The sequence below is a fragment of the Aquarana catesbeiana genome, linkage group LG01 (genome assembly GCF_042186555.1).
Source record: "Aquarana catesbeiana isolate 2022-GZ linkage group LG01, ASM4218655v1, whole genome shotgun sequence".
In the NCBI taxonomy this organism is placed as follows: domain Eukaryota; kingdom Metazoa; phylum Chordata; class Amphibia; order Anura; family Ranidae; genus Aquarana; species Aquarana catesbeiana.
The window spans coordinates 207,161,330-207,176,620 of NC_133324.1; the positions used below are offsets into that span (position 1 = coordinate 207,161,330).

At 44.8% G+C, this 15,291-nt stretch overlaps 1 protein-coding gene across 1 annotated transcript in view; it reads right to left on the reverse strand.

Moving 5' to 3' along the window:
• CEP120 (centrosomal protein 120) overlaps window positions 1–15,291 on the reverse strand; it is a 182,028-nt gene that overhangs the window by 101,644 nt on the left and 65,093 nt on the right. Inside the window, exons 12-13 of the mRNA XM_073624700.1 lie at window positions 2,095–2,191; window positions 1,843–1,989 (exon numbers count right to left, since the gene is read on the reverse strand). Of these exons, the coding sequence (XP_073480801.1) occupies window positions 1,843–1,989; window positions 2,095–2,191 (244 nt within the window). The remainder of the gene's footprint in view (window positions 1–1,842; window positions 1,990–2,094; window positions 2,192–15,291) is intronic.

Sequence of the window (15,291 nt, forward strand, 5' to 3'; positions counted from 1 at the left end):
TGCCAAATGTCAGGGGGTCACCAACACTAAAAGCGGAAGTTCCATTTTTGGGTGGAACTCCGCTTTAACATTAATAAATCACCAGGACCAGATGGCTTGCACCGAGGGTCCTTAAGTAACTCAGTCAAGTAATTGCCAGACCATTGTTCCTAATTTTTTACGAACAGTTTACGGACTGGAATGGTACCAGCTGATTGGAGAAAAGCCAATGTAGCACCAATATTTAAAAAGGGCCCAAAATACATCCCTGGGAATTACAGACCAGTTAGCCTAACATCAATTGTATGCAAGCTCTTGGAGGGGATGATAAGGGACTATATAGAAGATTTTAGTAATGACAACTGTATTATTAGCAGTAATCAGCATGGATTCATGAAGAATCGTTCTTGCTATTAACCTTCTATGAGGAGGTGAGCTGCCATCTAGATAACAGAAGGCCCGTAGACGTGGTGTATCTGGATTTTGCAAAAGCATTTGATACAGTTCCCCATAAATGTTTGCTGTACAAAGTAAGGTCCGTTGGCATTGACCATAGAGTAAGTACATGGATTGAAAACTGGCTACAAGGGCGAGTTCAGAGGGTGGTGATAAATGGGGATTACTCGGAATGGTCCGGGGGGGAAAGTGGGGTCCCCCAGGGTTCTGTCCTGGGACTAATCCTATTTAATTTATTCATAAACAACCTGGTGGATGGGATAAACAGCTCAATCTCTGTATTTGCGGACAATACTAAGCTAAGCAGGGCAAGAACTTCACCGCAGGATGTGGAAACCTTGCAAGAATATCTGAACAAATGAATGGGGTGGGCAACTACATGGCAAATGAGGTTTAACGTAAAATCATGCATTTGGGTGGGAAAATATGACTGCAATCGTATCACTGGGGGAATCTAGGATGGAAAAGGACCTGGGGGTCCTAGTAGATGACAGGCTCAGCAATGGCATGCAATGCCAAGCTGCTGCAAGCAAAACAAGCAGAATATTGGCATGTATTAAAAAGGGGATTAACTCCAGAGATAAAACGATAATTCTCCCACTCTACAAGACTCTGGTCCGGCCGCACCTGGAGTATGCTGTCCAGTTCTGGGGACCAGTCCACAGGAAGGATGTGCTGGAACTGGAGAGAGTCCAGAGAAGGGCAACAAAATTAATAAAGGGACTGGAGTACCTTAGTTATGAGGAAAGGTTACGAGCACTAAACTTGTTCTCTCCGGAGAGGAGACGCTTAAGAGGGGATATGATTTCACTGTACAAATACCGTACTGGTGACCACACAATAGGGATAAAGCTTTTCTGCAAAAGGGAATTTAATAAGACACGCGGCCATTCACTAAAATTAGAAGAAAAGCGGTTTAACCTTAAACTGTGTAGAGGGTTAATTACTGTAAGAGCGGTTAGGATGTGGAATTCTCTTCCACAGGCAGTGGTTTCAGCGGGGAGCATCAATAATTAAAAAAAAAAAACTAATTAGATAAGCACCTGAACGACCACATACAGGGATATACAATGTAATACAGACATGAAATCACACGCAAGTTGGACTTGCCTACTATGTAACAATATAGCAGAAGGCCTTCAGTTTTCTATTTGCCTAGTGTCCATTTTTCCAGTAGGTGTCAGTTTAACCCTAGGTTGCTTATTATCCTCAAACTGGATGAAACAGAAAAGAAAATAACCACAAAGTATGTCAAAATGTCAAATCATTTCAATACTCTGGGAAGAATTTGTGAGAACTAAAAATTTTCGTTGGCAACAGCAATTAAGTTTCAAAAGAAACAACCTGGTTGCTATGGGCAACATTTTAGCACTGAAAATAAAATGTTAGATTTATACTCCCAGCTACCTGGCTAGCAAATATTTCTTCTTGGGTTTCTTTCCATGCTTCCAGCTGCAGAACAGCTTTGTACTCAAGAGTCTCACGGGGTTCTGCTGCAGGTTCTGCTAGAGGCTGTACTGGAGGTGCAGGAGGAGGATTCTGAACAGCTGAACTCTAGAGATTTAAAAACAAGTCATTATATATTAATAGGTATTTACCATGACAAAATGGAACAATATGGTAGAGAATTATACATTTTGACTCTTTATAAACCAATACCTGAGATGACTCCGAAACGACCACCTCTCGTACCTTCACAAGTCCATAATCTGCTACAGTTATGGTGAATGAAAGATCAGCTACTTTGCCCTTTGATCTGAAATAAGAATAAACATTGGAACGATCTATGAATCCCACAATGGCATAGGAAAAATGAACCAGCAATATTTTCTAAATTAAAAGACTAAATACTTTAGAAATATCTATGCTGAGAAAAATCTGGGAGGTTACCACTGCTGACCTTCTTAAAAAAAAAAAAATTCAATATTTTCTCAGTTACTGACCAAGAAGTAGTATGCAGTTCAGGAGAGTCAGAGTGAGGCAAAAACTCCTGATCTGCATGCTTGTTCTGGGTCAGTGACTCAGAGTGACAGTAATGAAGCAACCAATCCAGCATGTCAGCCAAATAAACAATATTTTCAAAATGGACTGGTCTCAGTACAGGTTTCCATTAAAGGACTGCTGTATTAATAACAAACAGGATGTGTGAATAGTTATACTTGACAAATAATTTGTAGTTCTTTTCAGAGATTCTTGCAGTTTACATCCCCGTCACAACATAAAAACACACCTCAGGCTTGAAATTGGAAACACTATGCAATAGCAAAGCAGGGGGCTCCAAACTATTTAAACAAAAGGGTCAGTTCGCTGCCCATCACATTGCTTAGGGGCCAGGCTGTGGTCAGGAAGATTTCTTAAAAAAAAAAAAAATTGATGTCATTGGACAGTGTAAGCATGCCCCAGTGTCAATGGTCAGTGGGAGTAAAAAAACTCTGCTGTGTCAGAGTAATAAATGCCCCTGCATCTGTGGTCAGTGAAAGCAATAAATGCCCCTTTGTCATTGGTCATGGAAAAATGCCCCTAAGTAGGTAGTAAGTGCAAGCAAGAGAAAAAAAGAAATAACGACAAATGATTTATCGGGAATCGTTGGAGGACTTTAAATATAGGCCTAGCAGAATCATTCAGTCCTGGAAAACACCCTAAATTATGTTCCCAGAATATCCTCCAGGCCCTGGGTCTCAACACCGCCTGCAAAGAAGCAAAACCACAGACTGGTGTTTCTGAATCAGGGTATTAAAACTCAGTTTCCAGTAATGGCGTTTTTTCTGGATGTCTTAGAGATCCCTTATTCTACAGGCCTACAGAACACACAGTGCAACCTTGTAGCAGAGGGCTAAAAACTGCTGTTTGTAGATTATTCCGCAGACCTTGCAAAGCAAGGAAAAGCAATTAATCATGTATGCCAACTACTAGTGAATAACAGGCTGAACTCTGCACTTAACTACCCAGCCGTGCTTCATAAATTTACACCAGATGGAAAATCCATCACCTTCACTTCAACTGAAGCCTTGTCAATGTCCAGGATCGGTCAGGTTACTCTCCCTGCACGTAGGGGGCTCCACTTTCCCAACCACACAAACACCTTGGCAGAGCACACAAGCGCATCCTAAACTACGGGATTTATGGTAAGCTGGGACCTTCTTTTTAAAGAGATTGGCTAAGAGATTATATACTCCACACCTGAAAAATGCTGGGTGGTAAAAATTATTCTGACATTTTTTCATAGGACCAATTGCGCTGGGGTCCACGCTGAACCGTTTACAAATGTTGCAGGATGAACATGATTGTGGATCGAGCAAGGGAGGGTTTTAACCCCTGCCAGATTTTATTTTGCCATCTGTGTCCCATTGCAGATATTTCCCTTCATTTCCAGTCTTATAGTCGAACAGGCGGTGAGAGGAAATCCCTGCAAATTAAGGGATACTCTTATGGCTCCACAGGTCACCAGGAACTAGTGTCCCCATTAGAAGATTTCCCCTCTATTACTTTTCTGATGTCGACCAAAAATTTGGCATTTCCTTTTATGCCACGTACACACGAGCGGACTGTCCGGCATACTTGGTCCGGCGTACCGGAGTCCGGAGTCCGTCGGCCAATTCGATCGTGTGTGGGCTCCAGCGGACTTTTTTTTCTCAAAAGTTTGACGGACTTAGATTTAAAACATGTTTCAAATCTATCCGACGGACTCGAGTCCAGTCAAAAAGTCCGCTTGTCTGTATGCTAGTCCGACGGACAAAAAACGATGCTAGGGCAGCTATTGGCTACTGGCTATGAACTTCCTTGTTTTAGTCCGGTCGTACGTCATCACGTACGAATCCGGACTTTGGTTGATCGTGTGTAGGCAAGTCCATTCATTCGGAAAGTCCGTCGTAAAGTCCGTCGAAAAGTCTGCCGGGCAAAGTATGCCGTAAAGTCCGGTCGTGTGTACGTGGCATTACCTTCACTTTCAACGATAATGTTAAAAAGATAACAAAGAAAGTAAATCTCCCTAATGGGGGCACAGACCGCAATAAGAAGTGACAGGGGTTCTAATCCCTCTCCACTCTATCTAAAGCTAAAATATATATAAATATATGACCAGGGGTGTTAAGAGCTTGCATTTGAATTACGTGAGCTTGCGACTGACCTTGGACATTGATGTCTTGGTTTCTGTTTATGATGTCCCTGTGTTTGCCCTGGGGATGCCATTTTAACCACCTCAATACAGGGCACTTACACCCCCTTCCTGCCCAGACTAATTTTCAGCTTTCATCGCTCTCACACTATGAATGACAATTACTCAGTCATGCAACACTGTACCCATATGAAATTTACGTCCTTTTTTTCACATAATAAGAGTTTTCTTTTGGTGGTATTTAATCACTAGTGGGTCTTTTATTTTTTGTGCTATAAAAAAAAAAAGACTGTAAATTTTGTGAAAAAAATACCCTTTTCTGTCATAAAATTTCACGAAATAGTAATTTTTCTTCATAAATGTTGGCCAAAATTTATACTGCTACATAGCTTTGGTAAAAATAACACAAATTAGTGTATATTATTTGGTCTTTGTGAAAGTCCACAAACTATGGTGCCAATCGCTGAAAATTGATCACATCTGATCAGGCATTCAGTACATCAGGTGTATCTCATTTCTTGAGACACTAGCAGGTCAGGAAAGTACAAATACCCCCCAAATGACCCCTTTTTATAAAGTAGACATTCCAAGGTATTAAGTAAGTAGCATGGTGAGTTTTTTTAAGTTGTATTTTTTTTCCCCACAATTCTTTGCAAAATGAAGATTTTTTTTTTTTTTTTTTTTACAAAATTGTCATATTATCAGGTTATTTCTCACACACACAGCATATGCATACAATAAATTGCATCCCAAAATACATTCTGCTACTCTTCCCAAGTATCGCGATACCACATGTGTGAGACTTTTACACAGCCTGGCCACATACAGAGGCCAAACATTGAAGTAGCACCTTCAGGTGTTCTACGAGCATAAATTACACATCTAATTTCTCAACCATTTATTACACTTTTGAAGGCCCTGGAGCACAAGGACAATGGAATTGCCCACAAAATGACCCCATTTTGGAAAGCAAACACCCCAACGTATAATCTATGAGGCATAATGAGTATTTTGGTTCATTTTTTTTCCAGAAGTTTTTGGAAAATGTGTAAAAAAAAAAAATTAAAAACGCATTTTTTTTTTTTACACAAAGTTGACAATTTATAGGATATTTCTAACACATAGCATGTATATAGCAAAAATTACAAGCTAAAATACATTCTGCTACTCATCCTGAGTATGGCGATACCACATGTGTGAGACTTTTACACAGCCTGGCCACATACAGAGGCCCAACATTGAAGTAGTACCTTCAGGCGTTCTAGGAGCATAAATTACACATCACATCTCATTTCATTCCTACCTATCACACTTTTGAAGGTCCTTGAGCACTAGGACGGTGGAATTACCCACAAAATGACCCCATTTTGGAAAGCAAACACTCCAACGTATATTCTATGAGGGATGGGCTGCAGATAGGTACTCTGGTAACTTGATGAGCTGCAGACAGGCACTCGGGTACTCCGATGGCCTGGTGACAGGCACTCGGGTACTCCGATGGCCTGGTGACAGGCACTCGGGTACTCCGATGGCCTGGTGACAGGCACTCGGGTACTCCGATGGCCTGGTGACAGGCACTCGGGTACTCCGAACTCATATGAACGGTGACGGGTACTCAGATGGACTGTGACAGGTACTCAAATGGACTGTGACAGGTACTCAGATGGACTGTAACAGGTACTCGGGTACTCAGATGGACTGTGACATTTAGTGATCGCTTGTGAAAGGATCACAGCCGATCACGTGGTAAACAGCCGCCGGCCAATGGCCATTTACAAGCGTCGGTGACTAGCAGTGCCCCGGGGAACACGCTGCCACCAACGTGCACGAGCAGATCGCACGTATGTGCTGTGCAAAGTGGAGCGGTACCATCTGTGATCGGCCGTGACTTCATCATGACCGATCACGTGGTAAACAGCCATGCCCAATGGCTGTTCACCCCCCTCGGTGGCAAGCGGTGTCTCTGTGACACGTCGCCACTGAAGGTACAGGGCAGCTCGCACACGATCGCGCGCATGCCCTGTTTAAATGGACGGACATCATATGACGCCCCCCCAGAACAAGAGCCGCTCCGCCTGTCCGTCATATGACGGGTGGCAAGTGGTTAACAATAATGCACAAGTATAAGTTGCACGTTTTGCATAATAATTAGCCTCAATCTTACTCCTGAGGAAGTGGAATTCAGTTCTGGGATGCGCGTTGAGAGAAGTCTTCCCCCTACAACCGGTCTAGCCAAATTGCAATATATAGTGACCCCACTGTAAGTCATTTGACTACTGGATTTTTAGCTATATGAGTTTAAAGAGAGCGAATAAGTGTGGTTAGGGATAATGATAAATAATGTAACAAACTCACCTCTCTCCATGATCTTTGTCACCAACTTATTTAATCTACTCGCCATTACCGAACCCTGGCTTCGTGAATCCAACACTGCGTCTTATGCTGCCCTATCACATGGTGGTCTTCTCTGGACTCACTCTCCCAGACCCAGTGGATGCAAGCGAGGGGTTGTCGGAATCCTTCTAGCCCCACATAGCACCTTTCAGGTACTTCACCCACCTCCTCTGTCACTCTACTCATTTAAAGCACACTGCATTAGTCTTTTCTCTCCAGTTTCACCAAGGATAGCTGTGATCTACCGGCCCCCTTGGCCAGTATTAACCTTTCTTGATGACTCCTCTGCTTGGCTATCCTATTTTCTCCAAGCGTCTTCCAGGACAGCCCATGAGACCTTGGGCTCCTCCTACCAGGACAGGAAACACGTCACCCCCACCAGATAAAAGGGCGGTCCTCCAGGCCCATGTCAGTTATTTGTGTTTCCTCCGGACGGGGGGTAACATGTTCATGGAACCTGCTCCCATAGGCCTTATAAGCAGGGGCTTTGTATGGCTTTTTTCTGGGGCATATCACTTACCTCTTCCTCTGCCAGAAGCAGCACACCGCTGGGGAGGTTGGCTGTGTTGCTGTTCTCTGTTCTCAGTGCCTGGAGAGGGCCAGGACCGGTGTGAGGTCGTGCCCCTAGCGTAGTGCATTGCACTCTAGCTCAGCTGAGCTTCGGTTGTCCTTCCCTGCCGACAGCCTGGCTGATCTGAGCAAGGAATGGAGGAAGCTGCAGCGTTCGAGGGGGCGGAGCTATTGCGCTCCAAGCTGGCCCACAGGAAGTGCCTGGAGAGGGTTACTTCCGGGGCATATGACATCATCATCAGGCGCCGGAGACGAGGTTCCAGTCTTCATAAACGGCGCGAACAGAGAACGCTGGCTGCTGGTGTTTCTTGGTGTTAAGCAGCCAGGCTGTGGATGACCAAGAGGGGCAGAATGGATCCTCCTGCAGTACCTGCACAGGCAGCGGATGCAGTTCCCAACACCAGCACCTCACAGGTAAGCCTGGGGTGTTCTGTCACCACCTTACTATCCCTGTGAGTGTTCCCTTCCCCTCCCCCCTCTGTAGTAGTGGGTGTAAGGGGACACATTTCCTCCCTCCTGCACGTGGTGTTACGGAGTGATTGTGTGGCTTTAATTACATTGTGGGTCATTTATTTTGTCTTGCAGACCAAGACTCAGGACAAGGCCCAAGCGCAGCCACTTAAAAGGAAATGTGCGGTTTGCGCAAACAAATTGAGCTCCTCATGGAGCAAAGCAGTTTGTCGCACCTGTATAGAAGGCCTAGTAAAGGATGACCCGGTTGCCTCGTGCCAGAAGATGCTTACTTCTGTTAGGGATGAGCTTGCGTCCACTTTCAGTTCCTTTAGAACGCTTATTGACAAGCTCCAGACTCCAGCAGAGAGTCCATCTTCACTGAAGGCGTCAGTAAGCACTCCGCAGCAGGCAGAGAGTGAAGACTCTGAGGCTGAGGTCAGATCTACCCGTTCTTCTCTGGAAGAATCAGGGTCAGATACAGAGCCCAGAGATAGAGAATCCACTCGAGGCTCAAGATTTAAGTTATCTGTTGAGGATGTAGATGACTTATTAAAGGCTATCTATACTACCCTTGAATTAAAAGAGGAAGAGGTTCAGTTATCCAAACATGATCTTATGTATAAGGGATTACATAAGAGAAAATCAAGAGTGTTTCCAGTTCATAGTTCTTTGGTTGATACTATTAAACTGGAATGGGATAATCCTGAGAGAAAACCATTCTTCTCTAGTAACCTAAAAAGGAGGTTTCCTTTTGATGAGGACACTGCGCAGCCATGGAATAAGAATCCCAAGTTAGACGCACCTCTTTCAAAAGTTTCAAAAAACTCGGACCTGGCGTTTGATGATATGGGTACGCTTAAGGATCCGATGGACAAGAGGGGGGATATCCTTCTCCACAGAGCCTGGGACTCAGCAGTTGGAAACCTGAAACCAGCTTTGGCTTCCACTTGTGTGGCCAGAAATCTGGTGGTTTGGTTGACTCAGATTCAGTCACATCTGTCAGCAGGTACCTCCAGAGAGCAAATTTTAAAGTCTTTTCCTCTCCTATTTCAGGCAGTGGGTTTTTTGGCGGATTCTTCCGCTGAGTCGGTAAGAATGTCAGCCAGGACTTCGGCTCTAGTGAACTCGGCCAGGAGAAGCCTTTGGCTTAAGACCTGGTCAGGGGACTCGGCCTCCAAGTTGCGCCTTTGTGGCCTTCCTTTAACTGGCGATCATTTATTTGGCCCAGGTCTACAGGAGGCACTGGAACGCACGGCTGATAAGAAAAAGGCGTTTCCAGAGAGAAAGAGAGTTCAGACAGCCAGAAAAATTTTTCGTGCCCAAAACAGGCAACAGAGTCCTAGAGAAAAGGACAGCAGGCCGAAAAAGCATTGGACTGGGCACAAAGGCAGAGGCAAAGGGGGAGTGCTATTTAACCCTCCTCAACAGCCCGCCAAGCCGCAGTGACTTGTGTTCCCCGGTGGGAGGGAGATTGAGGGCCTTCATCCCACAGTGGGCAGCAGTCACTCTGAGCCCCTTCGTCCTGGACCTAGTGACCAACGGGTACAGGCTGGAGTTTGTTCACCAACCACCAGAACGTTTGTTGGTCACATTTCCTCCACAAGATCGGGAGAAAGGGAGGGCTCTGGGTCTCCAGATCAGAGACTTATTAGATCAAAAAGTCCTGATTCCTGTTCCTCGATCGGAGCGGGGCAAGGGATTCTATTCCCATGTATTTGTGGTCAGAAAGCCGGCAGGAAAGTTTCGACTTATCCTGAATCTCCGGACCTTAAACAAGTCCATCAGATACAAGCATTTCCGTATGGAGATGGTTTTTACAATCAAAAACCTACTATACCCAAACTGCTTTATGGCCACGTTGGACTTAAGGGATGCTTATCTTCACATCCCTATCCATCCAGCCTTCCAAAAGTTTTTGAGATTGGCAGTGAAGACGGGTATGGGGACCCGACATTTTCAATTTCAGGCCCTCCCCTTCGGTCTTTCCTCAGCCCCACGCATCTTTACGAAGGTGTTGGGGGAAGCGCTGGCTCCTCTAAGATTAAAGGCAATAACGGTTATCCCTTACTTAGACGACCTCCTGATAGTGGCAAAATCATACCAAAGGCTGTTGGAAGATCTCCAGGCTGTACAGGACCTCTTACAGTCCCTAGGCTGGCTAATAAACAAAGAAAAATCGTCCTTGATTCCGGCCCAGAAAGTAACTTATCTGGGTTACGATTTTTGCTCCGTGAACCAAAGAGTTTTTCTTCCTCAGGAGAAGATTACCAAAGTGTTCCAGACTATGTCAACATTGCAGACCAACCAGTCGGTCTCTCTGAGACAGGTGTCGAGGGCAGTGGGTCTTATGACCTCATGTTTTCCCGCAGTACCATGGGCGAGACTCCGTCAGCGTCCGTTACAAAGGTATCTTTTAAGAAACTGGGACGGGGACGTAAGGTCCCTGGAGTCAAGGATCTGGCTTCCCAACAGGATAAAAAGAAGCCTGTGGTGGTGGAGAGCTGGTCAGCACCTAGCAGGAGGTCTCCCATGGTCCTTTCCCATTTCCCGAAGGATTACCACGGATGCGAGTTCCTGGGGATGGGGGGCCCACCTCAGCAATGCAGTAGCACAAGGAGAGTGGTCCCCAGAGGAGGCAAGGGCCTCATCCAATCAAAGAGAGCTGCTTGCAGTCCAGAGAACCCTCCAGTCTTTTCAGATGGAGGTCAGGGGTCACAACCTCCAAATCCTGTCAGACAATATAGCGACAGTCGCGTATATCAACAAGCAGGGAGGCACGAGAAGCCGGAGGCTTCAGTCCATTGCCCAGGAGATCCTTTCATGGGCAGAGGGGAATCTAGCCTCCATTTCTGCTGTACACCTGAAGGGGAAAAACAATTGCCTGGCAGATTATCTCAGCCGTCACAGGATAGACCGAGACAACTGGTCCCTTCATCCCGAAGTCTTTGCAGACCTCACCAAGAGATGGGGTTATCCGGTAGCGGATTTGTTCGCAAACCGAAACAACCGCAAGACGGAGATATTCTTTTCCATGAACCCGGCAGACCAAGCCTTGGGGATCGATGCTCTGGCAAACCCGTGGCCTCCAGGCCTATGTTATGCCTTTCCGCCAATCAGGCTGATTCCAGTAGTCCTCCGGAAGTTTCGGCTGGAAGAGACAGATCTGATTCTAATTGCCCCGTTTTGGCCCAAGAGGCCATGGTTTTCCCTGCTACAGTCTCTGGTTTCAGAGCCTCCGTGGAGTCTTCCGAAAAGGGAAGACCTATTATTGCAGGGTCCAGTATCACACCCTCAGGTGGTTTCCTTAAACTTAACGGCCTGGTATCTGAAGAAAAGATACTGAGCGCCCAAGGGTTCTCTGACAAAGTAGTCAGGACTCTCGATGAAATTGCAGGAAGCCAGTTACTAGAGCCATATATTCCAAAGTTTGGAAAAGGTTTAACTCATGGTTATCTGAAAATGATAGATTAGCTCATGATATTCCGTCTATTTTGGAATTTTTCCAAGAGGGTGTCGACAAAGGTCTTTCTGTTAGTACCTTAAAGGTACAGGCGGCAGCTATTAGTGTGTTCCTCCAGTTTTCTCTCCTGGAAAATCCCACTATAGCCAGATTTTTCAAATCTATCTCTAGGGCCAGACCAGTAGTGGTGAGAAGTTGTCCAACGTGGGATCTGTCCCTAGTACTTCAAACTCTGGTAGAATTTCCGTTTGAACCTCTGGAAAGTATGTCAGTTAAGTTACTTACATTAAAAACTGTGTTCCTTATAGCTGTTACCTCAGCTCGTAGGGTAAGTGAGTTGCAGGCCCTATCAGTTAGGGAGCCCTTCCTCACGATTTTTGAGGATCGAGTTGTGTTACGAACCGATCCAGGTTTTTTGCCCAAGGTGGCAAGTACATTCCACCGATCTCAGAACACTGTATTGCCAACCTTTTGTAGTTCGCCACAGGGCGACTTAGAAAGAAAATTTAGTTTCCTAGATGTAAGAAGGATTCTCTTGGTCTATCTTGAGGTCACGAAGACCTTTAGGAAAACTGATGCCTTGTTTGTCCTCTTTTCTGGAGTTCACAAGGGGAATAGTGCATCTAAAGCCACATTGGCTAGATGGATAAAGCAAGCCATCTTGGAAGCTTACAAAATTAGGGAGGTCCCTACACCTTTTGTTACTGCGCACTCAACTAGAGCCTTGTCTACGTCTTGGGCTGAGAGGGCTGGTGCCTCACCGGAACAAATTTGCAGGGCTGCCACTTGGTCCAGTTACTCGACCTTCATTAAACATTATCGCCTGGATCTCCTATCAGCTCAGGAGCAGGCGTTTGGTCGTAAGGTCCTTCAGGCAGTTGTCCCTCCCTAGACTGGTAAGTTCTGGCTCATCGTCTCATGGGCTGTCCTGGAAGACGCTTGGAGAAAAGCTGAGTTAGACTTACCGGTAACTCCTTTTCTGAGAGTCTTCCAGGACAGCCGGATTCCCACCCGGTATTGTCTGAAGTTATGTGTATTATGCATATGTTTTGCAGGGTCCTACGGTTCTTGAGAATACTGACATGGGCCTGGAGGACCGCCCTTTTATCTGGTGGGGGTGACGTGTTTCCTGTCCTGGTAGGAGGAGCCCAAGGTCTCATGGGCTGTCCTGGAAGACTCTCAGAAAAGGAGTTACCGGTAAGTCTAACTCAGCTTTTCTCTCTTCTGAGATACCCACATTCATTCTCTGGGACTTCAACATCCCTATTAATACTAACACTCCTGCTACTTCCAAACTTCTCATTCTAACCTCCTCCTTTTACCTGAAGCAATGGATACGTTCTTCTACTCACTCTGAAGGCAATACTCTTGACCTTGTTTTCTCCCACCTATGCACGCCATGCAACCTCTCCAACTATTCTTTCCCTCTCTCTGATCACTACCTTATTAGTTTCACTCTCTCACTCTCCTCCACATCCTCTCCCTCCAACCGTCTAACAGTTACCCATAACAACTTATCTCATCCCCGTCAACTCTTCTCTACCTTCAACTATCTACTTCGTCCTCCACCCACTAACTCACTCACTGCCCAGGAGATTGCCAAACACTTCAAACAGAAGATTGAGACAATTCGTGAGGAGATCTCTGCTGTTCAGATACCCTCCATGCTTTACACTTCAAGCTCACAGGTACAATCATTACTTCCCTCATTCAAGCCCATCACTAAAGACTACTAAAGACTAAAGGTTGCTAAACTATTTGCCAACGTTCAGCTAACCACCTGCCCTCTGGGTCCTGTTCCCTCGCAAATGCTATGTTCACCCTCTGGCTCTATTTTACACTCTCTAACCAACATCTTCAATCTCTCCCTCTCTTCTAGCATGTTTCCCAACTCTTTAAAACATGCACTAGTCAGCCCCATACTTAAAAAAGCTCTCTCTGGACCCAACCAATCATAACAACCTACACCCCATCTCTATGCTCCCCTTTTTATCCAAACTCCTTGAACATCTGGTCTACAACTGACTGAGCGGCCACCTTGCCAAGAATAGCCTTCTTGATCCACTTTAGTCTGGATTTTGTCCTCAACACTCCACAGAAACTGCTCTCCAAAAACTAACAAACGATCTACTAACGGCCAAAACCAATGGACACTAATCTGTACTCCTATTCCTATACCTTTCTGCTGCCTTTGATACGGTTGACCCTCCCCTCCTCAAAAAAAAAAAAAAAACTCAACGCCTTTTGGCTCAGTGGTTGTACTCTTCGCTGGTTCTCTTCCTACTTCTCCAACCGCACCTTTAGCGTTTCTTACAACTCTACTTCCTCCTCACCTCCTTTTTATGATGGGGTCCCCCAAGGTTCTGTTCTTAGACCTCTCTTATTTTCAATCCACACCTCCTCCCTGTGTCAACTGCCTCCCACGGCTTCCAATACCATCTCTATGCTGACGATACCCAAATCTATTTCTCTACCCCTCAGCTCACTCCCTCAGTCTCCTCACGTATCACTAATTTACTATCTAATATCAGTCTGAATGTCACACCAATTCCTCAGACTCAGTCTATCCAAAACCAAACTTATAATTTTACCTCCACCACATGCCCCTTCCCCTGATTGTTGTCAAAAATCAATGGCACAACTATCAGCCCATCCCCACATGCCAAGGTCCTAGGTGTAGTCCTGGACTATGAACTCTCCTTTAAGCCCCACATCCAATCACGGTCCAAATCTTGCTGCCTCAGTCTCCACAACATCTCCAAAATACACTCATTTCTAACCAATGACACAACAAAGCTCTTAATTCACTCCCAGGTCATTTCTCGCCTCGACAACTACAACTCCCTTCTCATTGGCTTACCTATACATAGGCTATCCCCCTTCAATCCATCATGAATGCTGCTGCCAGACTCATCCACCTTACCAATCACTCTGTGTCTGCTACTTCTGTCTGTCAATCTCTCCACTGGCTACCGCTCACCCAAGGAATTAAGATCAAAATACTAACAATAACAAAGCCATCCACAATTTATCCCCCAGCTACATCACTAGCCTAGTCTCAAAATACCAACCTAATCGTTCTCTTTGTTCTTCTCAAGGCCTCCTGCTCTCTAGCTCCCTCTAAACATGCTCGTCTCCAGGACTTTTCCAGAGCCTCTCCAATCCTATGGCACTCCTTACCCCAATCTGTCCAATTATCTCCTACTCTATTAGCTTTTAGATGATCCCTGAAAACCCTTCTCTTCAGAGAAGCCTACCCTGCCCACACCTAACAACTGTATTTTCATTTTCTCCATCAGTTCATCCCCCAGTTATCACCTTTTGTTTCACTTGACCCTCCCTTCTAGATTATAAGCTCTAATTATAAGCTCCCTCCTTTATTGAATTGTATTGTAACTTTCCTGTCTGCCCTCAGGTTGGAAAGCCCTGTGCAAACTGTTGGCGCTATATAAATCCTGTATAAAAATAATAATAATAACAATAATAATAATAAATTCATACTGATTCTGCATGTTTGCTCTTAGAAACTATTTCTGGCAACAAGTATCTGATTTCACTTTGCAAGTTTAAGAATAATTTATTTTCTAGAAATGTCTTTACTAGGTTTAAATCTAGAACAACTGTCAATGCTAGAGTAATTCTTCATATTAGGCATGTTAATTATGTTAATTGCAATGAGAACCACTCATCTCAGATTATGGGGAAAAAAAAAAAAAAAGAAGATTATTTTTTTTTTGCACTGCTTGTTTAAAACTAAAAACTATTGCTTGAACACACACTCACTATATATATATATATATATATATATATATATATATATATATATATATACACACACACACACATTTTCCAAGAAATGTTTCAT